This window comes from Alternaria hordeiaustralica (genome assembly GCF_023758085.1).
Source record: "Alternaria hordeiaustralica strain BMP 2776 chromosome Unknown scaffold_18, whole genome shotgun sequence".
Taxonomy (NCBI): domain Eukaryota; kingdom Fungi; phylum Ascomycota; class Dothideomycetes; order Pleosporales; family Pleosporaceae; genus Alternaria; species Alternaria hordeiaustralica.
In genome coordinates, this window is record NW_026056790.1 from 416,652 (window position 1) to 443,841 (window position 27,190).

The 27,190-nt window shown below is 53.1% G+C and overlaps 10 protein-coding genes across 10 annotated transcripts; 5 read left to right on the top strand and 5 right to left on the bottom strand.

The window, feature by feature from the left end:
- Positions 1-1,701: 1,701 nt before the first annotated feature.
- J4E84_007872 (uncharacterized protein) lies at positions 1,702-4,050 on the bottom strand (the record flags this gene model as incomplete). The annotated part of the gene is made up of 1 exon (XM_049390450.1): positions 1,702-4,050. One exon carries the CDS (start codon positions 4,048-4,050, stop codon positions 1,702-1,704), a length of 2,349 nt encoding a protein of 782 aa, XP_049241910.1.
- A 1,350-nt stretch (positions 4,051-5,400) lies between these two features.
- Positions 5,401-6,442, top strand: J4E84_007873 (uncharacterized protein; the record flags this gene model as incomplete). The annotated part of the gene is made up of 2 exons (XM_049390451.1): positions 5,401-6,292; positions 6,384-6,442. 2 exons carry the CDS (start codon positions 5,401-5,403, stop codon positions 6,440-6,442), a joined length of 951 nt encoding a protein of 316 aa, XP_049241911.1.
- A 209-nt stretch (positions 6,443-6,651) lies between these two features.
- On the bottom strand, positions 6,652-7,487 carry J4E84_007874 (uncharacterized protein; the record flags this gene model as incomplete). Its single annotated transcript, XM_049390452.1, has 2 exons — positions 6,652-7,176; positions 7,227-7,487. The coding sequence occupies 2 exons, from the start codon at positions 7,485-7,487 to the stop codon at positions 6,652-6,654; spliced, it is 786 nt and encodes a 261-aa protein (XP_049241912.1).
- A 2,032-nt stretch (positions 7,488-9,519) lies between these two features.
- On the bottom strand, positions 9,520-10,197 carry J4E84_007875 (uncharacterized protein; the record flags this gene model as incomplete). The annotated part of the gene is made up of 1 exon (XM_049390453.1): positions 9,520-10,197. One exon carries the CDS (start codon positions 10,195-10,197, stop codon positions 9,520-9,522), a length of 678 nt encoding a protein of 225 aa, XP_049241913.1.
- A 651-nt stretch (positions 10,198-10,848) lies between these two features.
- Positions 10,849-12,883, top strand: J4E84_007876 (uncharacterized protein; the record flags this gene model as incomplete). Its single annotated transcript, XM_049390454.1, has 2 exons — positions 10,849-11,793; positions 11,846-12,883. 2 exons carry the CDS (start codon positions 10,849-10,851, stop codon positions 12,881-12,883), a joined length of 1,983 nt encoding a protein of 660 aa, XP_049241914.1.
- Positions 12,884-14,395: 1,512 nt separating this feature from the next.
- Positions 14,396-15,433, bottom strand: J4E84_007877 (uncharacterized protein; the record flags this gene model as incomplete). Its single annotated transcript, XM_049390455.1, has 1 exon — positions 14,396-15,433. One exon carries the CDS (start codon positions 15,431-15,433, stop codon positions 14,396-14,398), a length of 1,038 nt encoding a protein of 345 aa, XP_049241915.1.
- A 166-nt stretch (positions 15,434-15,599) lies between these two features.
- J4E84_007878 (uncharacterized protein) lies at positions 15,600-16,628 on the top strand (the record flags this gene model as incomplete). The annotated part of the gene is made up of 1 exon (XM_049390456.1): positions 15,600-16,628. One exon carries the CDS (start codon positions 15,600-15,602, stop codon positions 16,626-16,628), a length of 1,029 nt encoding a protein of 342 aa, XP_049241916.1.
- An 818-nt stretch (positions 16,629-17,446) lies between these two features.
- Positions 17,447-19,465, top strand: J4E84_007879 (uncharacterized protein; the record flags this gene model as incomplete). Its single annotated transcript, XM_049390457.1, has 2 exons — positions 17,447-17,902; positions 17,951-19,465. The coding sequence occupies 2 exons, from the start codon at positions 17,447-17,449 to the stop codon at positions 19,463-19,465; spliced, it is 1,971 nt and encodes a 656-aa protein (XP_049241917.1).
- A 2,719-nt stretch (positions 19,466-22,184) lies between these two features.
- Positions 22,185-24,279, bottom strand: J4E84_007880 (uncharacterized protein; the record flags this gene model as incomplete). The annotated part of the gene is made up of 6 exons (XM_049390458.1): positions 22,185-22,555; positions 22,609-23,202; positions 23,254-23,443; positions 23,508-23,695; positions 23,743-23,935; positions 23,983-24,279. The coding sequence occupies 6 exons, from the start codon at positions 24,277-24,279 to the stop codon at positions 22,185-22,187; spliced, it is 1,833 nt and encodes a 610-aa protein (XP_049241918.1).
- A 2,031-nt stretch (positions 24,280-26,310) lies between these two features.
- J4E84_007881 (uncharacterized protein) lies at positions 26,311-27,174 on the top strand (the record flags this gene model as incomplete). Its single annotated transcript, XM_049390459.1, has 1 exon — positions 26,311-27,174. One exon carries the CDS (start codon positions 26,311-26,313, stop codon positions 27,172-27,174), a length of 864 nt encoding a protein of 287 aa, XP_049241919.1.
- Between the last annotated feature and the right edge of the window lie 16 nt (positions 27,175-27,190).

Genomic DNA, 27,190 nt, shown 5'->3' on the forward strand with positions numbered 1-27,190 from the left:
CACTTCCTTGTCGAAGATAACCATTCTCTGTCTCGAGAACTACATACACATCGGAACAACCTTCCCAAAGAGATATGCTGCATACGTTCGTTTGGATGGTCGTTTTATATACGTGGAGTCAATCTGTAGCACAGACTGTGGTTGCGAGAATTGTCTGGGCAGAAAACCTGATTGTGCACTGGCTATGATACTGTGACCAATTACAAACAACCCCTTTTGCCCAGAACCAGGCTGAACACACCAATTGGTTGTCTCCATGGCTCCGAATTACCGGACGTGCTTCTTCTCTGCATATCTCATATCTCAAAACTTGATTTAGCTCCACATCTTGAGCAGATGGTCGAGTATCTAGGTATTCCTCTCCTGATGTGGAGCCCACTGGCATGTACAACCCGATGTTTCTTAGTTCATGCGGTCGAGCCCGGATGAGTTGCACTACTGGGACCGTGAAGCGAAACCTTGGGCCGGAGAATGGGTTAGCTCGTTTCTAGTCGACCCAGTTAAGGGTCCGGCAATTCTCCCCATTGAAGAAGCAAGGATACATGCGGTCTATACCCTCAACGCTAAGCGATATGTACTTATGTACAGGACGTGTGGTCCTCCCGGTGCTATCTTTTCGCATGGAAGAAGCAAGCCTACATACGGTCTATACCCCCATCGCCAAGCGATTCATACTCATGTACAGGACGTGTAGTCCACCCGGTGCTATCTGTAGTTAGTGTAACGTCGATGGAAGGATCGATGAACAGTGATAGTCTAAGTTCGGTGCATCGTCGAGCGGGATGACCCTGAGTGAAAGTGACTGACTTGCATAAGCAGGTTTGTGCCAGACTTCTTGTACGGAACAGTGCTGGTGCAGGAGTAGTGTTGTTGGTACGGATGGGCCCTCCGACCCAATCATGGTGCTTCTGAACGCGATGTCACGTGGGCTGAGGGAATGTGCTAGATAGGTACCGTTCTCACATACCTGAGCGCTACCGAGGTAGTTGGACACCTGCAACGATTACAGGTATCGTACTCTTTTTACGCTTGAACGGCTTTGCACAAATCTTCAAGAGGCCCCTCAAATTATTCTAGTGGTCTTTCCAAGTGTCAAAGGGTTGCGCGCCCCGAAGCGTCCAATATTCACCGACACCGTTTCAGCCCAACTGTCATCAAGTTGTTCCCAGTAGGGCTGCTACACTTCTACACATCAGGTTCAATACCATGACTACCGGCGTCTTTATGCAGTCTTGTCACAACCGTCTAGCCACCGGGCCTGCGGGTCACGTAGCAAGGATATGATGCGTCATCATCAGAGCATTGCGCAATACGAGAATCCTCTTCGACGGCCGCTAAGGTTATCGCGTAACGCGGAGAAATGTTATGGAATGCAGCACATTCAGTGTGATCCGACGTCGCTGAATCAGCAGATCGCGATCTCTTCCAAAGCCAGGACCACCTTTCTCCGAAAGTCTTCCTTTGAGATGCCGTCCTGCTCCATCCCGCTTCATTCATCTCTCAAACGGCACTCTATGTCCTTGCGTTGCTGTTCGCTTATCGCTTTCCCAGCTCTGAGTGCATGAACAGATTGCAGACTCTATTGATGCAACATACTATTGGGTAATAACACCGAAGCTCCTAACCCCACAGGTATATGCCGACGTGGCCTCGCCCCGCCTCTTGCAACCTCGCAACCTTTGGGCTCTGTTGTGCAGTTTATCAGTCCCAGCGCTGCTCGAAATCCTCCAACGGCTGCGGGTCTAGGTTGCGAAGTAACACTGTATCAGGCGCCGGCGAGACTTCATCCTCCCAGGCATTACCTTCGGCTACTTCCGTCAGGAGCCCGTGATGCGGGTAGGCATTTCGACGACCATCTACATCTGGATGACTGGGCCGGCGGTGATGCTGAAAAGTCTTCTCAATCTGTTCGCCAACTGACAGGGGCGTGTAATATACGGATGAATCTCTAAGCTCCATCGGAGATGGCGATGCCGCTGGAGGTTCGTCAAGCGACATTGCATCGAGGTTGGACTGAGTTAGTGGTGACGGTACGGTCACGCGTGGGTCAAGATTGGGCATCCTCATCTCTTTAATCCGATTTGCACGCAGGCTGTTTCCGTGCGACGGATGCCGTGATTCAGTAAAGAACCCCTTGATCTCCAGGCACGCATTGGCAACACTGTCGGCTAGACGGTCCTCCCAAACTTGTTGACCTCGTCTCGGATGATAATCGCCGTATGCCAAAGCATCGTCTCCATACTTGTGACTGCTATGAGTTATATGCAGCTGCTCTACCACGTACTTCCTTCGCCGTGCTGCAGAGGGCGACTTCGTTGATGATGCATGGGGCGATCCAGGGTTCAGTTGTTTGACGTCTTCGGCAGACTCATCAGTACTGCTGGGGGTGTCCTGACCCTCGCCGCTGGAGTCATCGTCACGTACGTCTTCCTTCTTCTGAAATGTGGGTTGCGGGGCACGTCGGTGGATGTCGTACTGGAAGTTTGTCTTCCCTGTCCGCTTTTCGTCGATGAACTGGGGAAATTCGTTGAGTGCCTTTTGTGGCTGACCACGTCTGTTCATGCAGAACTTCTGAATCTCAGCGGGGGTTAAGAAGTCGGATGGTACCATACGCCCAAAGCGGCGGCCCATGCGATTGAGCTCTTTCCGCGGCACAGTTACCTGCTTGTCGCTGCCGAATATGCGTGTGAATGTGATTCCAGCAGTGATGTCATCAGCGAAACCGAGATACACTTGGGTGTCTACACGACCTGGGCGATACAAAGCTTCGTCCAATGAATCAGGAGCGTTTGTTGTCAGGATGACGATGTGGCCTTCTCGCGATCCAGGTCCATCTAGAGTGTTCAGCAAACCACTTAGAGTGACTTTTGTCCTCGACGGGGGAGGCGGCGGAGGCAATAACTTTTTCTTTCTAGAATCCACATTCCTACGCTTCTTCTTCTTCGGCCTTGCATTCCATGAGCTGATGGAATCTGAACTACTCTCCTCCTCTTCCTCATCTTCGTCACTATCTTCTTCTTCTTCCAAAGGCGGCAGCGCCATGGTGCGTTCACGGACAATGCCCGCAGCGTCAATGTCTTCGAAGAGGATGACGCAGCGAGCGGGCAGATTCTTCACATCGTTCTGCAAGATGGTGTCGTCCATGCCTGCAAGGTCGATGACGCAAAGCGGCAAATTGTAATGACTCGCAATTGCGGTAGACAAGCTGGTCTTGCCTGTGCCAGCCGGACCATAGAATAAGTAACCTCTCCGGTATGGCGTTCCATTCTGGTAGTAATAGTCCTCCGTCCCATCGGCAAAGAACACCTGGAGATCAGTCAGAAGCTCTTGTTTCTTGAGTGGGTTCATGTCAATCGTCTCAAGACTACGTTTCCTCGAAGTATGGTTTACATTGCGATGGGCAGAGACGTAAAGGACAGTCAGGGACGTCATCTGGCCGCTGACAGTCTTATGAACGGCTTTCAGCAAGGCTTCGATGGGCTTTTTACTGCCCCACATGCAGCGTAACGTGAGTTTGTCGTAGGTTCGGCCATCCGGTTTGTACAGGAGGAATGGTACGCCTTCGTGGAAGAAAGGAGTGTAGCCAGCAGAAGCTATGAGATGGTGAGAGTTGCTCTCATCATTGTTGGCGGTTTTTTGTTCATGCGACAAATCTTTCCACTCCAGATGCTCGAAAGTCGGAAGCCAGGCGAACAGCTGGTTGGACGGTTGCTTGCTGATCCACATCAAAAGGTCGGTGACCAGCGCATCGCTACTGTCGAGCTCAAGTGAGTTTGTGAGGTTCGAACTGAGCCAGTCGTATGTTGCCTTGCCGTATGTGCGAGCAGGGATGCATAAAGCAATAGCCCAAACCAGATAGGTGAGGTCTATGCCTATGTTGCAATCGATCCAGAGCTTGATAGCTTGGAACAGTGGCTTATTCATGCTGTTCTCGATTGATGAGTCCATCAACGTCTCGAGGAAGTTCTTTTCATTCTTCACTCTTCGATCTTTCGTCTTCCGGCGAGAGTCATGGCGGCGGTCATCGTCGTCCCAGCTATCATTGCTCATTGTTGAAACCGTCTTGACTGAGCTAGTTGTAAGGCCGATAGCTGACAATTAGGAAAACAGGAGAGCGTGTTGCGCTTGGTGTGATATAGGACGTGAGGTTGAGCGGCCGTTGAGAGGTGCAGAACGGCTGTAGTTGATATAAGACCAAGAGAGCGGTGCATTATATAGACAGGAGTTCTGAGCAAGGGCAGTCGTGAAGGCTCGATTGGTTCGCGCACCGCTTCCGCGACTGTCTAGTTTCGAGTGAAAACACACCCGGCTGGGAACCGTAGTCAGTACAGCGCGGCATTCACACGCTCGAGGCTCGGGCTTTTGGCTCTGTAAAGCGCAGAATACATATTGCTGGACTTGTTCTCATTATTGCGCTAGCTAGCAGACTTCCGAATCAGACGTTGAGAAGGACATGTTCTTGTGTCAGCTTGTTGAAGTATGTGCAATCAGCTCGACAGATCGATATGACTCCCGATCATGGGAGACGCGTCGAAGCGCAACGCGCATGTGGCGACGTTGGAAGTGTAAACGCGTTCATCGTCGTGTTCTGGCGACATCAGAGTGAATAAGACGTTATGTCGCGATACGTTTGCTGTGTAATTGTTATTTGTGATGAAAGTGTTGAGAAGGTGAAAGAAGGAAGCACTGGAGAAGACGCGTGGCACGGCCGTGGTGCGAGAAGCGCGCTAGCGCGCTCGGTCACCCAACAATCCCGTGATTCATGAGATCCCAACAGGAACAATCCACAGCAGCCTGACTGAGCCAAGACCGCCGCGCAACCTGCGATGAAGCTGCTCTTCCGAGTCGCGCATATTCTGCTCGTACTCGTACTCTCTTCTCTGCTGATATACAGCGTCTATTACGCGTTCGCGCTTCTAGCGGAAGACCAGCACCACAGCTCGTCGCAGCCAGTGCAAGCCGATTTCGAATTGGACACCGACGACGTATCTCGCAAGCCATCACCACAGGAAATAGTATGTATCTTCAAATGGCCGCATCGAGATGGTCGCGTACTGACGTTACACAGGCTGCATCGATGAACACATTGTGGGACTACCTGGATGACTGGGATGAAGAGCATTGCAAGAATGTCTGCGAGGCTTCTTGGGTCGCCTGCCGACTGAGGAATTGCTATCACCTGCCGGATGTCAGGAAGCAAGAGCTTTGAAGAGAAACGTCGTCAATACATGGCCCGCGAACAACAGTCGTGTGGGGTTGTGAGGTACCTGGAGACGAAGGTCTAATGCCGGAGTGCCCCACACCCTTCATCAATATGGCTAAGAAGGAGACCACAACCCCAGAGTACGGGAAGCGCATGCATCACTACTATTCGCCCATGGGATCCAGCAACGCGGGCATATGTTTCGCGAGGATTTCTACAGCCTGCAGCAGTACTGGGTCTCAGCAGAGTTTAAAGGAGTCAAAGAACCTCGCTCTGGCCACAGCACCGTCATCATTCCCACCATGGTTCATCTCCTCATTGCCCTAGCCACGATGGCAACGTCTGCCATGGCCTTCGACTGCACCCGCGAATATCTCCAGAACACAGCAGACTCCTACGTCGACCTAATGGCAACCGGCCAACACGACCGATTCGAAAACATCGCCTACACGATGAAATACTTTGAAAACAACCAAACCGCCTCACTCCTAAACGGCGTACCAGCCTCCGGTCTAATCATTGACACCCATCGCTCCATCCTCGATACCACACAATGCAAAACAATGACCGAGCTCATCGTGACCGACACCAAGCACCCATACGTCATACACACGCAAATGACCCTAGACCCCGAAGGCAACGTAAACCTCATCGACAGCATCGTGACCGACAAAGGCGACTGGGCCTTCAACGCAACCGGCACCTCCTACTGGAACAGCCAGGAAACCTGGAGCCCCATCCCCGAATCCACCCGCGACACCCGCGACACCATCAAAGCAGCCGGCGAAGCCTACGCCGACCGCTGCAACGACGTCTCCGTCCACGTCCCCTTCGGCACGCCCTGCGCCCGTCTCGAAGGCGGCGCGTATACCGGCCGTGGCAACCTCTCTGCGAATACATGCGATATCGGTGGGCTGCCGGAACATATCCCTATGACTAACCGCAAGTATGTTGTTGATGAGGTGATGGGTGTTGTGGACATCTTCATGGGGTTTACGGGGCTGGATCGCACGAGGAATACCGAGGGGACGCCGGATAGTCATATGTTTCGGGTTGAAGGGGGGAGGATTAGGTATATTCATACGGCGAGTGCGTGTTTTGTTGATGGGTGTGGGATGAATGGTACAGGTAGGTTGATGGGTTTGAAGTGTTGTTGATTCGTGCGCTGACGTGTTGATAGGTATTCCGCTTGGTCTTGGACGTCGGACGTTACGTCAGCGGGGTATCAAGCTTCAGTAGCTTACATGTGGTATAGCCGATCGTTGCAAGCTCGTTGTTTGAGGTCGAACGTGACCGATGTTAAAGATGGTGCCGGCATTAATTCATCGGGACTACCAAGCAATGCCACTCTACTAGACACTGCTGCACAATCACTAGCAGTCCGTTCCTTCTCTTGTCTCAACACCCGGGCGATCTAGTAACCTCAGTCGGGCATCACAACCCTCTCTTCAATCCCAGTTAACCCTCACTTTCACTTCAGGATGATCCTCCAACCACTCTTCCACATCCCCCTCATCAACGACCAACCCAGGATGCATCTTCATGGCATCAATAAGCACATCCCTAATCCCCTTATCATCATCCAGCGTGGACGTGAACGCCTCTTCCAGCGCATCAGCCAAGTCCAGACCCTCATACTGCCAGTACACATGCAGAACATCCATGACTCCCTGGCGTGCGAAGGTCTTCAGGTCGTGCATGTCGAAGTAGTCGGCAACCGTATAGATGCGTACGTGCTTGAGGAGGTGCGAAGCCGATAGCGTCTTGCCGGCACAAGGACATTTGCGCTTGAAGATCTGGGGGGCTGTAGGGGGACCGTGCAACAAGGCGTAGGTGCTGTGGTTGCAGTAGGCTGTGGGGTGGACAGTCTCGCCGCCGGGGAACTGGTATGTTGATGTGTACATGTAGTCTAGGATATGCTTCATGGTAACCGTGTCGACGTCAGGGATTTGTACTTCTCGGCTGTTTGTTTCCTGCATTCTGTCAGTATGACATGTATGTCGATGTGGTTGCTAATACTCACACTACCGTTGAAGCGAAACATACGCGCAAAGTACGGCGACGAGGCTTCCAGGATGCTCTTATGGGTGATGAAATGCTGGCCTTCGCAGATGATGGTGAAGTCTGAGGTCTCGTCATTAAGTGCTAGCTTTGTCTCTTTGGTCTTGGGCTTGAATGGTGTTGGAGGAGCTTGATTCTCTTTATCGAAGACCTGAGATGCTTTGATCTGCGGCGTCTTGGGGACGACCTTGCGGATGGTGGTCGCTTCGGTGGGGAGATCCATGGCTTTGATGTGATCCAGGATCAGAATGGTTGTTGATCAACACGGGTATTGGCAGTGGGTGATGTGTGACCAGATTCGTCACGAGAACCACGAGCTCACATGGAAAGGCAGTGCTGGTCGCAGGTTGTTTGGTATCGCTGGCTACTGTCGCCTAGAGCGGGTGGGGAGTCGCTCGCGCAGCCGGTCTCATCCCAGCTTCACGCGTTAAAATCGATGACGTTACCACGGCGATAATCGAATTGCCTGCGGAGAGCAGGCAGCGATCACTTTCCGCTCATTGATCTGTGATGGTGATGGTGAGCGTGAAGATGACACAAGGCAAACATGTGGCGCTGAAGAGATCAGCCCGCCTCTAGTAAGCTTTACAGGGATGGAGAGCGCGGCGATGTGCGCACCCGCGTCGATGACGCGCATGCACGTGTTGTGAATTCAGTGTATTGTCGTTTTCACATATTTGTTAAAGTGATGACTGGCTGTTGATTGTGAGTGATGTCGTAGTCTTATGATGGTTACTTGCTTGAAAGCTGAAGGACTCTTAGGGCTGAGAACGAAATCACACAATTTGAATAGAAAGATATGCGTTATATCTTCTATTTGATGCAGCTTCAATACTTCCAGCGTGAGTGTCGGAAAGGTCAGTCTTGACGGCGAAAAGATATCGCGTTTGACTACCATTGTGACGTCATCGCGACTACCTCAACTACGCCAGCGGAACTTCGCCGATGGAAATCGTCAGTCTGCCGATGGAAATCATGCGAAGCCCATTCGTCAAATAGATCAGCACCGCTGTTAGCAACAACCCCCAAGCACACCTGAACATCTTTCCTCCCCGCCTCAGCCCATAAGAAACAAGCATCGTGATGACACCAGCCATTACGACAAACTCCAACGTCTTCATCAGGATCAAGCTGCTGCCAAAAAAGAGATAAGCGTCCCAATCGAAGATTACCATAGCCATCCTAAGCCACGCAGCAGCCCTCACGAGCACGAGCTTGTCCAGATGCTCTGGGTGTCGTCTCATAGCGACATGACCACTCATGTCGGTCGCGATGCACAGGGCCTGGACGACCACACGCATTGCGGTCTTGGACAAGTGAGCCCTGCAATCTGTACCCAGCAAAGCCGAGAGGAACACCATCTCAATGGGAGCGCCATAGAAGTCATCCAGCCCGATCAGAAGGCCTTTTGAAAACAAAAGCAAGCTCAACCCCAACAAAGATACCAAGACTAGCTTCATGTAATACAGCCAGAAAGAGAATGCGTCTGCCCATGTCAATTCTCGTGCGAAGAAGGCATATGAAAGTAGAGCCATCTTCTGTTCGTCATTTTGTGTGTGTAACCGTCCTAGCAGGGGTATGTTGGCGACTTGCGGGCTCGCGAGTACAGATCCAACGAGCAGTGCGTGGTCGACTAGTGCTTGGGTGTAGCAATTCGACAAGAGATGGCACGTGATGTAGTTCATCGGGCTTCCGTATGTTACGGCGAGGGGGGCCGAGCAGAGAGAGCAGGTTGTCATGTTGAGCTTCAGAGTCGTGATCTTTAGACACTCGCTGCCAATGAGGTGGCCGCAGGGTAAGAGTCTTACGGCCTTGCATGGGAACTCGTTCGGGTCGTCTTTGTTGTCGACGGCGTTGAACGGACGCATGCATACGTAGCATTCGTCTTCTGGGTCGGGCGACTCGACGTCTTCTGTTTTGTATGTTCTTAGTGCGGCTGTGATGCCATAGATTGGCTGAGAGGATGCCATTGCGACTTAAGTGATACTGAGGGATAGCTGGTTGTGAAGTGGTTTGATAAGTTGTGATCTGATGCCAGTAGTTGTATCGAAGGCTTCGTGTTATGGTGGCATTCACGTGCAGTGTACTGATAGGCAAGAGTTAGCGAACTGAGTGAAACCGGTAACGAATAGTCACAACGTTTTCTATCCACGGTCTGCACCCTTTTAATGCTAAGCAGTAAGATACTTGCGACCAGCATGATCCAAACCATCATGTTTGCTGCTTTGCAGGACGCAACATAAGCTATCACATCGTTAGCCCCGCTTCCTGAAGAACCTCAGACAAAACAAACTTACAATAAACTCCATCTTGTCCTCTCCACTCCACCTCCTCAGATCCAATTCCACCGTCTTCACAGCTTGGAACCCATGTCTTGCATACATGGGCGCACCCATGGGACTCGCTTCAAGGAACGCCTCAACACCAACCTCATCCGCCTTCTCACAGCCCCATCGCACTAGCATACTCCCCGCTCCCCTCCTTCCATGTTGCGGCAATGTAACCAGTGTGTCTAAGACATAGTATGGCCTCTTCCCCAGAATCTCCCGCTTGTTCGAGTTGAACAATTTGAAGAGTTCCGCGAACATATCCGGGTCACTCTCTTCGTATGGTGGTGGGACGGTGAGACCGGCATCGACTTCTTCCCAAGTACGCTCTTTCGCGCCGTCTTCTTTGGGCTTGACGTAGCGCCAACGTGCGCCTGCGATCATCTCATTGGTAGAGGTGTCGACGCACTTGACGTAGAGTATGCCCTTGTTGGTTATGCCATCGCGGATATCTTCCGTCACTTTGTCCAGGGTTTCCTGAGATGGCTCGCGGCGGGCATAGAGGATCTTGTTGACGGTGGGTCGGAAGACTTCGTGACGTATGCGCATGTATTGTTCTGCTTCTTCGGGCATGAGAAGCGAGACTGTGAGGTTCGGGTCTGGCATGTTGATGGTTGGAACACTCTGTAGGACAGAGACGAAAGACACTACTCGACAGTGAAACTTAGGTAGTGGTACTGAGAAGCAAATCAAGAAACCTGCGTGTACTTATGTACTCATGTTTCTGCCTAGGGCAGAGTCATACCTTCCGCGTTTGGCGTCGCCCGGCATGCCTGTCGGAATCGGAGTAGTCAACCAATAGAAGTCCGAAGCGATGGGTTGGAGATTGGTGTTGATTCTTCTTACCCAGAAATATAATGGTGTACTTGTCATTCTACAGCCTGCACGCAGAGAAGTTGGCACGGTAGCCTTGTCACTTGGCCATCAATGGATGATGCAGCCCTGGAGGTAGTTTCCTGCGGGGCTCATGATCTAGAGCTCAATTACTCGCTTGCAGCGACATGTCTGTTTAGTGTACCGCATTTCAAGGTTTTTGATTCGTCACTATTCACTCACGCTGTTTCAGTTCAAGTTCAGACATGATGCTATGGTGTTGTTGTGTCACATGCTGAGTTCGCGGGTGGTGGTGTTGCGAGGTGCTGACTGCGGAGACTCGCCTAATCCTCCCGCGGACCAGGGTCATCCCTGCAACAATTTCTCCCTCAGTTTTGCGATCGCGCGCCTGCAGCTCTCATTGCACATTCACGATAAACCACAATGGCGCCCGCAAAGACGATTCCACACAAGTCCGGTGGTCACCAGCGCTACGCATCCGAGAAGGCGAAAGACCCTGCGCGATTCCAGTCCGAACTCGAGGGCTCAGACGACGATGCAAATGCAGGCGCACTGCAGCCGGTGAATGAACCCCAGGACGATGACTTTGAGGGGTTCGGCTCCGAGGAGGAAGTTGGAGACAACGGAGCTCAGGACGAGGAAAGCGATGACGAGAGCATAGACATCCAGACGGAGAAGAAGCAGGAAAAGCCTGTCTTGCCGAAGGATGCTGAGGAAGAAGAGCTGGAGCGCATGATCTTTGGCGACTCTGAAGGCTTCCGTCAGGGTCTGGAGAATTTCTCCCTCGATCCTACCGCGAATGCGTACGGCGACTCATCAGACGAATCCGAAGCAGAAGAGGCCGACCTCGACGCTGTGGCAGACCAGGACCTCTTCTTCTTCGATGCCGGCCCAGTCGCTGCGCCTGCGGGCTCTGTGGCTGCAAAGGCAGCAGAATCAGATGAAGATGATGGCAAGCCCGCCTGGGAAGACAGCGATGACGAGAGGCTTGTAGTCAGCTTGGCGTCGGTGCCGCAACTGAGGAAGCTGCGAGAGACGGCGGATGACGACATGGTCAACGGCAAGGAATATGCGCGGCGGTTACGAAAGCAGTACCAGAGGCTATATCCCACGCCGAAATGGGCGGCGCATGCGACAGGCAAGGCCAACAAGAAGCGCCGACGGGATATGGACGAGGACGAGAGTGGTGACGAGTCTACGAGCGACATGGACGTGGACGAAGAGGATTTGTCTACGCAGCCACTGGCCAGGCTACTCAAGGATGCGGATATCCTGTCACAAACCTCACGAAGCGTGGCCAAGCGGAGGAAGGTGCAAGCAGGCACCATTGACATTCAGCGACTGAAAGACGTCGCTAAGGCTGGCCCGGTGAGCATTGCGACGCCATTGTATAGACTCCTCTCACTGACTGCCACTATAGTCTGCCATCACATCCCTCTCCTTCCATCCCGCGTACCCGCTGCTCCTCTCCTCCGGTCCTAGTTCAACACTCTACCTTCACCACGTCAACCCCAACCCGCCGAACCCGAACCCTCTCCTCACATCCCTGCACATCAAAAAGACTCCTCTCGTCACAACAGCGTTCCATCCTTCCCCCTCGGACTCGCGCATCTTCCTCAGCGCACGACGCCGCTACTTCCACGTCTGGAATATTGCGACCGGCAGAGTGGAGAAGGTGTCGCGTGTATACGGTCACCAGCACGAACAACGGACAATGGAGAACTTCTCCCTCTCACCGAACGGCAAATACATGGCTCTTCGGGGTTCTTCGAGAAAGGGTGGCGGCGTTATCAACATCCTGGATGCAAGGACACTGCAGTGGTCGACACAGGTGCGCGTCGAGTCAAGAGGTGGTGTTGCTGACTTCGCATGGTGGGGTGACGGCACTGGTATGAGCATTGCGGGCAAGAACGGAGAGATCACGGAATGGAGCGTCGAAGGAGGCGTCATAGGAAGATGGAACGACGAGGGTGCTGTGGGTACTACAGTCATCGCACTCGGTGGCAAGAGCGGACGTGAAAGCTGGATAGGTGGCGATCGATGGGTGGCCATTGGCAGTTCAAGTGGCGTTGTGAACGTCTACGACCGGCGAGCATGGAGCGAGAACGACCCTTCAGTCAAGCCTGCCAAAGACGATTCGAATGGCGGTATCCCGAAGGCACCGAAGCCGGTACGCGACTTGCAGAACCTGACGACGCCGATTTCGCATCTCACGTTCACCGCGGACGGTCAAGTACTTGCCATGGCGAGTCAATGGAAGAACAACGCAATGAGGCTGGTGCACCTTCCATCGGCAACCGTCTTCAAGAATTGGCCTACCGAGAAGACACCGCTTGGCAGAATCACAGCAGTCGCATGGGGAAGGCCGAGCGAAGAGGAGGAGAGAGAAGGTAGCCTCGCACAGCTGGCAGTCGCCAACGAAGCTGGACACATCAGAATGTGGGAGATAAGAGCTTAATTTTGGAAGCGTCGACGTTAGTGGACGCCAAATCACTAGTGTTTCCAGACCAGTCTTGTGGCTGGGGTTTCAGACCGAGAGTACTGCACATATCGCACACAAGAAGTTTAACATGTCTTCGAAGAAGTAGCGCAAATGGTTGCCTCACCTCTTCCCTCCAGTGATGAGCAAGCTGCGTCAACTACGAGGGATCAGTCACGCGCGGGCTCTTGCATGCTGGATCGCAACTGCTGCGAACTCCCGAGCCGAGAACGGTCAATAAATACTCATCTCGCTTTCCAACTGTTTTGCAAACATGTCGCATCGTCCTCACTCTGGCCATCGATCTACCTAGGTACCGTCTATGCTTACTCTGTTTTCACCGCAATCATGGCAGGCACACTCCCCACGCACCCAGGCTTATACACTCGCCTCGTACGACCATCCTCCATCACCACAACAGCACTTTTGGATACCTCTTGCACCACAATCATTGCACAACAGCCTATCAGCAACATCTTCGCAAGTGCATCATAGCAACAACATTTCCTCTCTCATCATGGGCAAGAACAAGATCCGCAGCAAGAACAAGTCGAGGAAAGACAAGACCTCCATAAGCGACACGAATGGCTCAAGCACCCCTTCGACATGGACATCTGCACACGGAGCCGTTATGACCAGATCTACTAGCGATACATCTGGTCGCCAGCAAGTACCAACAGAACCTCCTCAGAAAGTGCTCTGTGTTCCGACCATCGCTTCACTCAAAGATACGACTACATCCAGCCCTTCCTCCGGCTCATCGCCGGCTCCTCCGATAACGCGTGCAAAGCGTGCAGAAGACAAACGAGACTCGGTCATCTCAAGCACATGGGAAGGTCCAAAGCAGCAGTCCGAACCTAAAGCTACCACCGCAGCCCGACCTCGATGGGGCTTCAGGCCTCGCAACTGGTGGCCATGTCGCATCATACGCTGGATATACCAATTCTTCGTCGCCCTGACTCGGATACGCTGGACCGACAAGCAAACCTCCAAGGACCTCATCTTAACACTAGCCTTCGTCGGTATAGTCGTGGCCGGTGGCTACGTTGCCCTGGACATATTGCTCAAAGCGATACCTGGTGTCTCGGCTCAAGCGGTCGACGGCAACTGCAGTATCGTCTATGTCACTGTTCCTGGACCGATCATTACCATTTCGCTCGTTGGTGCGTCGCCGACAAATCCGGCGAAAGGCACGTACTACTTTTCTGTTGTGAATAGTACGACGGAGTGGTTGGACAGTATTGCGCCGCCTAGTCGGTTCAGTACGCTGCCTACTAGGACGGTGGATGTCACGCCGATTGTTTCTTCGGTGGGGGTGTCGAGTATGCCTTCTTCTGGTGCTGCTGTTGTGTCTTCGACGTTAGGACCGACCTCGTCAGCTCTGTTCTTACCGGGTCTATCGACTTCGTCGTCTGTAAGTTCATCTTCTTCGGGCTCAGCATTGTCGGAGACATCGAGCTTACCTCGGCCTATCAATCAACCACAGAGACCTTATCCGTCGTTTCCTGCGTCAACGAGCGTTGTCACTATCAGCAGCGGGCTGTCTACTTTCGTCTCTACGCTCTCTACGATTCTTTTGCCGTCTTCAGTCTCCGCGCCCTCGAATACCATCAGCTCTGTCACCTCGTCAGTCGTCTCATCAAGAACTCTGCCGAGTCTTAGCTCTACCATACTCCCAATCACAACTGGCGGAACGTCTTCGGCGCCTCTAACTGGTTCGAACGTACCAACGACTTCAAGCGCACCTACAACGTTGACAAGCCTATCCGGTAGCTCGGCTAACCTCCGCCCCGGTACATCAACAACTACTGGGGGCTCTTTCGTTTTCCCATCCATGCAGAGCGATGGCTTCACCGTGTCTCTGCCTAGTCCCACTTCAGGACCGACTCTCTCTGCCGACATATCTTCAAGTACATTCATGAGCCTGACGAGCAGTATCGGCAGTTCCGCGATACCGTCGTCAACGAGTCTTACACAATCGCTATCTACACCTACTTCCCTCTCGTCGAGTAGCTTCGGTTCATCTACTCTTCCCACCAGTGTAGGTAGCTCCTCCGTTGTGCCATCGACAGGTTCCACTTCGTCGCCCTTCCTGACGTCGTCAGCAGGGAGTTCCATGTCGATACCGGGGACGTTGTCGCCTTCAGCTCCATCATCCGCTCCAAGCAGTACATCCAGCTCTACACCGTCGTCGAGTCTGCCAAATGAGCCCGTAACCAGTACACCCGGTCCAAATACCTCCACCGGCTTTGCTACGCTATTCCCGATTACGAACTCGTCCTCGAGTCTGAGCTTCAACTTGACGTCTACCTCTTCTACGCTGTTGACTTCGGCTACCTTGACAAGTTCTTCAGTTGGCTCTAGCTCTTTGGCCGATAGCTCTACGTCGTCTGGTAGTAGCCTAAGCCTTCCGTCCGCTACTACCTCGTCCAGTTCACTATCGATCTCAGTTTCAATTTCACAAAGCACTTCGGCTTCTATTCCGACCGCCACCAGTGTGTCCAGGTCACCGTCAAGCTCTGTTTTCATTTCGCAAAGCACCTTGACTTCCAGTCTGACCGCCAGCACCGCGTCCAGCTCACTATCAAGCTCTATCCCAGTTTCGCAAAGTACTCTGACTTCTACATTGACGTTGACGACAACTACCTCTCCGCTAGCGACGTCGTCTGCTCCTCCAGGCTTTAACGCCACGTCTATGTTTAGCGCTCGGGCTATGACAAAGGTGATATCGTATGGGGATGTCGCCATTAGCTTCGTTTTTCCGTCACCTAACATCTCAACGACCGTGTCGTACTGGACTGGGATATATCCCACGGTGACTGGACCAGAGCCATCGGACCTGCAAACCATACCTTTGACGACACGGACTGAGCGCCAGACCCCAATCTCCGCTCTGCCATCCTTTGAGATCTTCTCATCCCGATCCAGACGTTTCAAGACGGTAGTGACGACAGTGTTCGAAGACGAGGATGAAGATACGACGTCACTTGCGAAGCGTCAGGACATTCCAATCAGTGCTGTCGTGCCTACCCCGACCTTGGAAACAACAATACTTGCGACAACGACCGTCGCTATTCCGGATGCACCAGGACCTTCATCGTGCGGTGAGTCGGGCAACTTCACGCTGACTTTCGATGACACGGTCACTGGAGACGATGACAACACTATACTGCTCGTTGCCAGCGGTATGAAGAACCCCTACCACCACCTCTTCTACGGCAACGGATACACGTACGTACCCGACATGTGGGAGCCATACCCCGCAATCTCGCAACCAAACATCGCCATGTTCCTGCCTCTGACCGGGCGGCTCCTTCCCAACACGCCCTTCGCAGGCACGATGCTTCCCGGCGAACTCGGCGCCGGACCACGAGCTTCAGTCAACGCCTACTGGTTCAACGCGTACTCCGCCCACTTTGGCTGCGCACTCAACGGCCTCACACCCTGCACATTGCGCATATCGGGCTATCGCTACGACACCACTCTCCAACAAGAAGTGCTCGTCGCAGAACAAAACGCGACTATCCCGGCTTGCTGGGGCTACATCAACTGCCGCCTCACGCAGATCTTCTTCAACGACGACTTCCGCGCACTGTCTGGTATCCAGTTCAATGCCTACACATACAATCTGGGTATACCGCAAGTGCACATGATGGATGATCTGCAGATGGAATGGTACAACAACACCTGTTCGGCGGGTATACTACGGATAGGACACAGCTAGTGTGGATCTAGGGTGTGGCGAGGTTGAAGCCATCTCATCGGGTATATGATATGTTGCTGTAGATGGCAATGATAAGGTTAGCACAGTATATCCTGGTGAACAGTATATCTAGACGCGAGTTGAATAGAGTTAGTCCACATCGAATGCGCCACTTCTTTCGCAGATGACCGTGATGAAGCCTCAGGTGACGGCTAGACCCTCGCGCTCAATGAGGCGTGAGCTCTCCATCCGCGTCGATTGGCGGGTCACGCCGTGCACGGCAATGGTCGTCCGAGATGTGTTCCAAGGTGTTTCAGACGGGGGGTGCCATGTGAGCTGGACGGCATCCGAAGACGCGTCGGCAGCCAGCCACGGAAGGAACGACGCGTAGCGTGGGTGCAAGCTCTCCATGGCGACTTCCCTCGTCGACGTCCAGGGTCCTGTTATGGCGTCACGCGGCGCCGTCGGATTTCCATGTCACGCGCGAACCGCTGAGGCTGCAGCTCCACGCGGTGCGCGCATATCGATATAGCCGGCGTATCATTCTCCAGCATAGCTTTGAATTTCCTTTTTCTTCCTTCTCCAAACCTCGCTGCAGCTCTCATTCGTCTTCCCGTCTTCGATTGTCGCATGTCCTGTTCCCGCCTCAAGCGACGTGCCGCGTCTGCCTTTACCGCGTAGATACTAGCGTTTGCGCGGCAAGCTTGACCTCTTCACGGGTGCAGGTGATAGCAGTCTCTTTCTCGGCTTTCGCTGCTCAGAGGGAAATTCTCTCACTGCTCCGCCGAAGGTAGACCGCCGACCCAGGCCCGAGGCCCGCTACCACAATTTGCAGAGCTATGGCTACCTTTGCGCCGACCAATTTTCCCTCAGACGTCCGAGACAAGCCACCCCACCAAGAGCCCCCACCACAGCATCTCCAACACCACGGACCCTTCTCCCATCAGCTCAACCCGCCCACCGCGCCTCAGTCTCAGTCGTCGAACCCCCCGCCGCAGATAGCCCGACGTGCCTCGCGCGACCTCAGGCCCCAGCACTCCAACGGCGCAATGGCGGGCGCGAATGGCCATGGGCCCATGGCGGTGCCGGGCGGGCGCGCCAACGGCCACGAGCATAGGGCAAACTTGCGCGAGATGGGCTTTGCCGGCCCACGCAGCCCCCCAAACAACAAGAACACCTCACACGTCCCTTGCAAGTTCTACCGGCAAGGCGCATGTCAGGCTGGCAAGGCGTGTCCGTTCCTGCACTCGGACGAGCCACTAACAGAGCGGGCGCCCTGCAAGTACTTCACCAAGGTAAGACATGTGCGGGAGGACGTGAATCATCGCTGACCATATATCCAGGGAAACTGCAAGTTTGGCCAGAAATGCGCCCTCGCCCACATCCTCCCCAACGGCCATGTCGTGAACCGCGGAAACGCCGGTAATCATTTTAGCCGCATGAACATTCCACACCACCAGGAGATGCCCATGAACAGCTCGCTGCTTACCATGCAGGCGCACATGGGCGGTATGCAGCCCGGCTACCCGTACGCCATGCCCGACGAGTACGCGAACCAGAAGAACCAGTACGACATGATCCCGACCATCGACACCACCTTCTCTTCCCACCCAGGCTCCAACTATGGCTCGCCGCCAAACGAGAACGGCCGACTTCCGATATCGCCGACGCAGAAGGGGTTGAGTGTGATGGATGTAGGACTTCCTGCGTCTTTCGATAGCCAGGGTGTCTCGACCATGGCGCGATACGGTCCCATTGCGTCTTCCGTACCTGCCAAGTTCCTCGCAAACTCCCCGCCGTCCTCGTACCAAGCCGATTCGCCCGCGCTTCGAAACCTACACGACTCCGCGTTTGGAGATGGTCTGCGGAGGGGCATTGCAGGGCTGGGGTCGTCTCCACCAGAGTCGGTAGAGCAGCCAGTTGGACGGAGGATGTTACATTCTGAGCTTGCCGCGAACCGCTCTCGAGGCATCATGTCGTCGAGTGTAGGCGCGCGACCGACATACAAGGACGAGGAATGGGATGAGACGGATATGATTGGCAAATTCGAGGAGGACCTGCTGCCCAATTCGTTGAGCGATCTTCTGACACCCCAGGAGAAGATGCGCCGCTTCTCGCGCGACCAGGGCGAGAGCGACAACCGCGCCTCGCAGTCCAGGTTCGGTGTTTCACCAACAGCGTCAGACCTCAAGTACGGATCGCCGTCAGCAGCCACGGCTTCGCCCTCGCGATTCCAGTCCATGTGGGCCAAGCCTCGAGGCCCGACTTACGACGGAGGATTCGAATCAGGCTCTCTACCAGGCCAGTCAGCGTTCGGACACGTCGGCTCGCCTCTGCGTAACTCAAGCCTCCACCCGGGAGCCAGCCCTTCCCTACGCGCCATGAACCGACCCACTACAGGTGACATGAGCCCATACCTCGCCTCGCCTCCGCGCCAAGCTTCCATGAGCATGATCAGCCAACAACTATCGCGAACCCGTATATCAGCGCGTGATGAAAGCGGTATCACCAGCAACCCCATCCACCCCGGCATCAACCGCGTCACCTCCGCATCCAGCATCGGCAGTTCCAGCGGCCGTCTCGGTATCGATCGCGCTGTAAGCAGCAGCAGCATCAACCGCGAGAGGATTGAGGAAGAGCAGGGTCTATTCAGCATGGAGGAAGAAGACGATCTAAACAAGAGCAGGGACGGCGCTTCGACTACGTCTAGCAACAGCAACAAGCGTTTGAGTGGTCTGTCATGGGGTAGTGGTGGCAAGGGTAGCCCGAACCTGGCCCCTGTTGGCGGTCATCGGACGGCGGGTAGTTCTGCGCTCGGCAAGGAGACGGGTGCGGGTGCTTGGGGTGGAAATGCTTGAGCGGGTGGACGAGATCACGACGACGCACAACCTCCGCAAGAAAGTAGCTGGACGCCCAGAGCCAATTCAGCACCAGCAGCCACCCACCCCACCCCACGACCATGATCTCTACGACATTCTTCCCCTACATCACTCACTTCAAAAGAAACTAGGTTGGAAAATTCTCAGCGTTCCCGGCGCAACTTGCATACAGGGTCCTATTCCACGCACAATACGGACCCTAATCCCTCCCATCTTTTCAAACGGCATATACATAAAAGTCTCTTAAAGCTTCGGCTTGACATGATCAGTCACGGGCGTACACAGCACATCACGGCACGGCACGGGCGTGTGTCTTTTCTTCCCCATTTTCCTTATCATATCTTTCCTTTCTAAGTTATAACTGGGCGTTCGTGCGTTATCATTCTTCTTTCCACATGAATGGTGCGTCATGGGTTATGGAGTTTCAAATCAAGATGACAAGTTAGTAGGGGTTTATGGCTTTTACGCTGTATTGGGGTAATGTAGGGGATGCGATGAAGGTTTTACTGGAAACGAGTATTTACGATGGCATATGAATGAGCATGGATGGATGGATGGAAGGATGAAATGGATGGATAGGTAGCTTTAGCTGGAATGTATATATACATATTTATCCTACACATAATGCGTATAGGGCCGTACGTAGTTTGGGTCAAGGTCACGGATGACCTCCTAGTTTCTTCGTGTAAGACGAGTGTTGATCATGCGTTCAATAGCGAAACTGTTTTCTGTTGTAGGCGATGGCGTTTCCGAATCGAGAACTGGAGAAGGGGTCTCGCCCTTTGATCCTGGCTTATGATGCAACGGCTGCCTGCCTTCGTTCGTAGGATGCGCGTCGATATCGTCATCAATTCCAGTGAGGAACGAGATAGCCATCTGCGTTCGTGCATCATCTCTGGCCGGCCGCGTCTCAGTCTCATTGGAACCACGTGGAGGGCGGTTATGTGACCAGGTAAGCTCAGGTGGTCTCTCTTCCGGACTCGGTGCGCCTGAATTCACGTCTGCAGAAGAAAAGAACTTAGGGGGAGAAACATCACGAATCGTCTGAAGCACCGTGGCAAGATCACGTAGAGGACGGTCATGTGACCAGTCCTGCTCGGGTGGTCTCTCTTCCGGACTCGGTGCGCCTGATCCTATACCTCCATAATGGACCTGTCGAGGAAGAAGATCATCTCTCGTCACATACCCCTCGTCTGGGAGATAAGGGTGTGCCTGGAACCCAGATGGGGACCCTCCATCCATGGACACAGTATGCGGGTGTTCTCCAGGATACGTCGGCTGCGATGTGTTGAGTTTGGGAAGTTGCGCCATTTCATGTTGAGAAAGCTGAAACCGTGGCTGCTCATTTGGATCCCTGTTCCGATATTGATCTGATTGATCCAGTACATCGCGCTCTAGGCGGGGTGGAAGTTGAGGAGGGAGATAACTTCGATTGACGAACGGAGAGTGTTCAGAAGGGAAAGGATGTTTATGCGTCATTGGCGAGGCAAGAGGGTCATGATAAGATGATCTATCTTGCGAGCGAGTGAAGTCGAGAGATCCTATGGAGTTGTATTGTTCAGGAGTAATACTGAACAGTTGCTGTTCTTCTTCTTGTTCTTCTACTATTTCTTCTTGCCCCTTGGTGACTCTGAAATGATTAGAGGGCGGCGAGTCAAAACTGCTTATGTTCGGCAAGGCTACACTAGAAGGGTTCGGTTGATGACTGTTGAGGACTGGTGCTCCGGCCTCGGCTTCAACGATCGTTATGCGTCGTACCTTTGCAGGGATGAGTAGGACATTTGTCTGTCCATGATACCTACGCGTATGTGCATTGAGTGCAGTTCTCTTCCCAAAGCCAATGCGGTTGTATTGGCAGGATACTGTCTGACAATACACGCGTTGGACATGGACAGTCTCATGCTCGAGCCGGAGTTGCGCAGTGGCAAAGCCCGAGGATAGCCTCTCACAATGTGGAAAGCGGCATCGAAACGCAGTGGAGGCGTATGATGCCTGAAACGCTCGAAGTGTGGCTGGTGCAATACCTTGGACGTCTTGTTGTGCCAAAAGATACACAACGGCGCTCTCGTAAGTGTAGGCAAGTCTGCTAAAAAGCGTTCGGTCGTTACTGATGACGAAACTCTCAATATCTGGGAAGGTTTGTGAGCTGATGGAGGTGGCTATGTGGAAGTGACAAAGTTCATTCTGTACTTACCTGAACTATTATCGCCGTCAAACGCGCTGGCCAGCTGTCTGAGACCCATTACATCCGCCATCAAGCCGTAGATTGGTATATTCAGAAAGAGATTGAGCCGTTCCTCTGCGTGGGTGGTGTTTGCCCAGTCCGGCGACACATTCTGAGTTGGAGCAAGTCCGAGTGCATGCAGATAGTTTTCGTGTGTTCCGTGCAGCCGGTCTAGTTGACGTTGGAAGGGTCGGCCTGGGCGGAGATCTCTTCCAGAAGCATATTGCAGGCAGTGTTCGATCCAAAACTCTATTGCATATGGTAAGAGCCTGCAGTTGCCACTCGCGATGAGAGCAAGATAATCAGTGGAGTTGCTTCCCAAGCGTACGAGTTCCAGGCCGCGCATGATGACAATGGCGCATGCGCAAGATATGTCTAGTGCAACATCAATTGCTGGAAGGATTTGGGGTATTTGAGCCTTCAGGAAATATCTAATTGATCGTTAGCGGCCATAAATTCAGCCGATGAATGTGCTTACTCTTTCACCGAGAAGTGGACTGGTACTATCGTTGAATCAGGTAGTTCTTCGATAAGCGGTTTGCAGTGGTCAAGAATAGAAGCGACAGGAATACTTCGCATCTGAGAGCTCATGTCGTCTGGAAACATAGACAGCGCCTGCAGTAGCTCTGATCTATGCAAAGGCCTCCGTGAGAAGCATATCCAGCTCATGATGCGCGGCACGCCTCCGTAGCTTTGGGCACCTGGGGCGCTGCAGAGACGAGTCACGATCTGTTTGTAAAGAGCCTCCAGATCAGAAGGAAGGTTGTCGACGATAGTACGTAGTTCCTCGGGGCTATACACCGTATCGAGTGATTGCAGCACGAGGCTCACCCACAAGAACATACCTGTGTGAGTGTTAGAAAATGTATTGTCGTTCAGCAGATTGAACGGGACGTACCCTGAGACTTCTCAAGCAGAGTCTTCTTGACATGAGCCATGATCGAGGAATCAGGGTCGAGCTCTTCGAAGTGATCAGGAAGATCAGCAAGCTTATCATCGACAAAACTGGCAATCGCACGAGTGATTGCAAGACCTTCGTCGCCATTGCTGAGAGAGATCATCGTTGACAATTTGTCCTTCTTGCGCCGAGAGGTGGCAATGGTGTCTCGGCTCGCGACCAGGATCTTGCAGATATGGGAAGATTGGTCGGTTGAGATCATCTGCGAAAGGTCATTGAGAAGCTCCTTTTGGTCCCGTGAAGCCCATTCGTCAATACCGTCTACGATAAGCCGCACGGATCCCAAACCTCGGAGAAGTTCAGGGAGAAGTGTCAACAACGCTTTCTTCGTGGGTTCAGGATTCGACTTAAAGTAGACGTCGTGAACGTATATGGCGAGATCCTGATGTTTTTGGATGACCTGCGATATGAGAGATCGAAGCAGACGGCTCGGACCATCGGAGCGGCTTCCAAGGAAACTGCAGAAGTAATAGAACACATGAACGGCGTTCGTCTCGGTGTGCTGCACAAGGGCAGAGCATATCATCGACTTCCCTTTGAGCAGGTCAGCAAATGACTAGCCGTAGCGGCGGCAATTGAACATACCAGCTCCTGGTTTACCGCAAAGCCACAGAAGGGGATTCTTTGCGCTATCTCCTAGCCATAAATCTGTTGCTTTGTGCTGAATGAACCAATCGCAGCTGTGTGGCAAGTAATCTCGGAGGTGCCGGTCAAGCAAGTCGGCTGGGAGTGTATCAGTCGTTCCCAGCCAGGCTAAGACTTTTTGAATCTTGACCTAGAAGCGTAGCACGAAGTCAGCGCGTGTCTCACAAACACAAAGTGTACTAGTGCATACTTACAGCAGTCCACTCGCGCTCTTGTTGCTCCCAATTCTCGTCATCGGCTTTGCTACGTCGGACGGATTCAGCGATGTCCGCTGCGGCAGCTTCCTTGTCGGCTAGCTCAGTGTGATATGCCAGGTTTTTCAGTATCCCATTGAACCGAGATTCAAAGCCAGCCCACATAGAATTGAAGAATATGGACCATGCTATAGCTGATTAGAACGACATAACATCAGGCTGCTGGTGTACTTACATTTCCTTTTCACAAACTTGTAAGCTCGACGATGAAACTCTACAATGTCAGAGTATACTAGAGCTAGCACATTTTGAAAGTTGTGATCGTTGACAAGTGCATCGCCAAGACGATCCAGGCGAGAAACAATGTCTCCAATCTTGCCGTAGGCTTCTATCAACTTCTCGAACGCACTGATAGAATCGGCCGTGATCTGTCTTCACAGTAAGTACAGGATCGCTGGATAGGCGTGCGACTTACCATAAGCATTAGCTTTACCGGTGCCCAGATCCATGGCAGGAAAGGCGTCCCATTGCAGAGCACTTCGACCACCTTGGAGTAATGCTCCATTCCCCGAAGGAAATTGTCCAGCCGGGCCATGCACCTTTGCGTCCGGCGGGCGCGAAGCTGACGCTCAATATGTATCGCCTCATCGCGGACATCGTTGAGCTGGGTGTTGTGGAACAGTCGCTTGTCGTCTGGCGCGACGGTGGATGCAAACCGCTCGAACGCGTCTTGAAGCGTGACGCGGGCTTGGGCGGAAGGGGCCGCCGCCATTGTACCGAGGTTGGGCCGTGCGCGCGTCACCGAGGCGTGATGAATTCCAGGGCAGGAGGGAGAGGCTTCGACCACAACACACTCGCTACTTTATGAATACAACGATGGAATTGTGAGTAGGGGAGAGATGGATGGCAGTTTTCAGGAGGCACGCTCAAGGTTGACAACACCTTGCACGCTTGTACAGCCTCGTAGGCAGACACACTCAGCCCCCATGGCTTGCAATAGCTTGCAGTATCCATGCACCTAAGCTCTTTACTTCCATCCTCCAACATGGTGATGTGCGAGACACCGTCTTTCGCGTCTTCAGGCGTCTTACAGTATGCTCACATGCCTTCCCGAGATCGTTGTCGATGAATTCGCTGCTCCAGCCACAAAGCGACGGCGATTGAATACCCCTCATGCGGAGAGCGTCACACTCGCATCTGATCACGAAGTCTCGGCGCAGACATCACCACCGTCCGCCAGCGCGACCACAGAAGAGTTAGGAGAAGACACTTTAGTATGCTATGGCATGGTCAGTCGCGCCCTGCTCACCTTATTGGTCTATGCTTACCTTGCTCAGATATCAGATTTAAAAGCACACAGTCTCCTCCATCATGCCACCTCTCTTACCCCTACCCCAGACGCGATCCGATTTGAACCTCCTCGTACAATATTCCGCGATAGTGCCAATACGCCGGTCGCCCGGCTGGACGACTATGGGGGCGAGCTGCTACTGCGGCTGGCAGCCGACGACGAGCTCGTATTACAACTCTCACTCTTTTCGGCGCCCATCGCACCCCCGGCGGAACGGCGGACACTCAAGAGTACATTTCAGTACGTAGGGGCTACGATATATGGTCCCAAACGCCGCTCCGGAGATGTGGGCGATTTCTTGAATCAAGCCGGTTGCTACTTGGATGACCCTGTTGGCTGTGACCGCAACGTCCCCTATATGAACCCTCAATGTCTGTTTACTCTTCACGAAACGCCACCTATGACGTTCGATCTATTGCAGTCTCACGAATTACACATCGACAGCTTCTCACGTACTTCTTTAGATGTTTTGTCGCGTTTCGAAACTACTGATGAGTTCGAATTATCGGCTAGCCCGACAGCTCTAAGGACCGAGTTAAAAGAGTACGTAGACCTCCGTGGAAGGGTTACACCAGTTGACCTAAGATCGAAGGCATCAGAAACAAGCCCTGACTTTCTTCCTGCGACGCGAACGAGGTATGCACCCAAACAAAGATGGTGTTGGTATATGGCTGCGGAAGACAAGCGCGGGACAATCTACGTGCGTATGCCCGAGCTATCTTTTCAAGACTCAATGCTGAACCTTGGTGTGCTTCAGTTTTGTGAACGCTGTGACTGGTAAAGTCCAATCTGCCCCTGGCCCGGTGTGGAATGGTGGATTGCTCGCCGATGAGATGGGCCTTGGGAAGACGCTGAGCATGATCGCTTTGATCGCTTCTGACCAAGATCGCCGTTCAGACAACGATCCACCCACTGGCTACTCCGCTTCCGAGACTTGCATAGCATCGACTCTGATAGTGGTGCCACTGAGCTGTAGGAGTGCATGCATCCTACGACTTCACGCACGCTGACGCCATCTGCAGTGTTTAGTGTCTGGGAATCGCAGCTACAGAGGTTCGTCGTCGCAAACTATGCGAGGTACGCTTATTGACCGTCATCAGCCACGTCCATCCCGGCAAAATAACATGGTGCATGCACCACGGCAACCGAAGGTTCAAGCTGAAGAACCACAAAAGACCGCCCGGTAGGTTGTATTTACGTACACACCACAGATAATGCGTCGACTGACGGGCCGCTGCATCACTAGAGATTGTCTTCACTACCTACCAGACTCTCGAGGGAGAGTATCGCAGGAGCGTTCGGAGCAGCGGCTCTATCTTCTCGCACCACTGGAGGCGAGTCATTCTCGACGAGGGTAGGCATAAAGGGCCCCTACATTTCGTGCTTCCATACTGACTGCACCTCTCTCTAGCACATACAATACGCAATCACAAGACGTCTACTGCGCACGCAATGGCCGCACTCCGCGCAACTTCAAGATGGGCAGTCTCTGGTACCCCAGTTCAGAACAGCCTACTCGACTTCCATGGTCTCTTCAAATTCCTTCATTTCGCACCATACGACGATCCAAAAGTGTTCGATGACGATATTTCGAGTATATGGCGTACAAAGTCCGTCGAAGAGGCTGGAGAAACGTTCAAGAAATTGCTATCGTGCATGATGATCCGCCGAACGAAGGCTATCTTGGATCTGCCCAGCAAAGACGACCATCTGATGCGTGTGCCATTCAATCATGAGGAAGAAAGACACTATCGCCAGATAGAACAACCCGTCATGGATATGCTGGATCGCAACACGAGAGACGACAGGCAAACCCAGGCCCCTTGGATGACTGCTATACAGCAGATCAACAAGCTTCGTCTTATCTGCAACCTAGGCGTCTCCACTCCTTCGCAAGCCGACTACGCCTCGCAACCCGGCGGCAATCCCGATGACAAGACATCCGTGATGAACACACGCTTCTCAATGGACGGAGGATCATGCGAGCTGTGCTCCCAGCCAGTCGAACTATCGACACTCGGCAGTAGTCTACGGGATGTTACACAACCACAAGTCTATTATTCAGCTTGCAGCAAGTTCTACTGTGCAGAGTGCTCCGCGAGCCTTCAATATCGATCACCTGAGCCTTGCGCGTGTATAGAGCAACCGCGACAGTGTCCACTCCGTCTCCTGGCGTCCTTCTTAGCCACCCCCAGTCTTACGCCTACCGACAGCCTTTCTCCCTCATCAATGGATTGGGACTATAGCAATGAAGTCTCAAGCAAAGTATGGGCGCTTGTGTCTCAGATCAGGTCGCGCCCGCAGGAAAAGCAGTGAGCCCACCAGCATCATC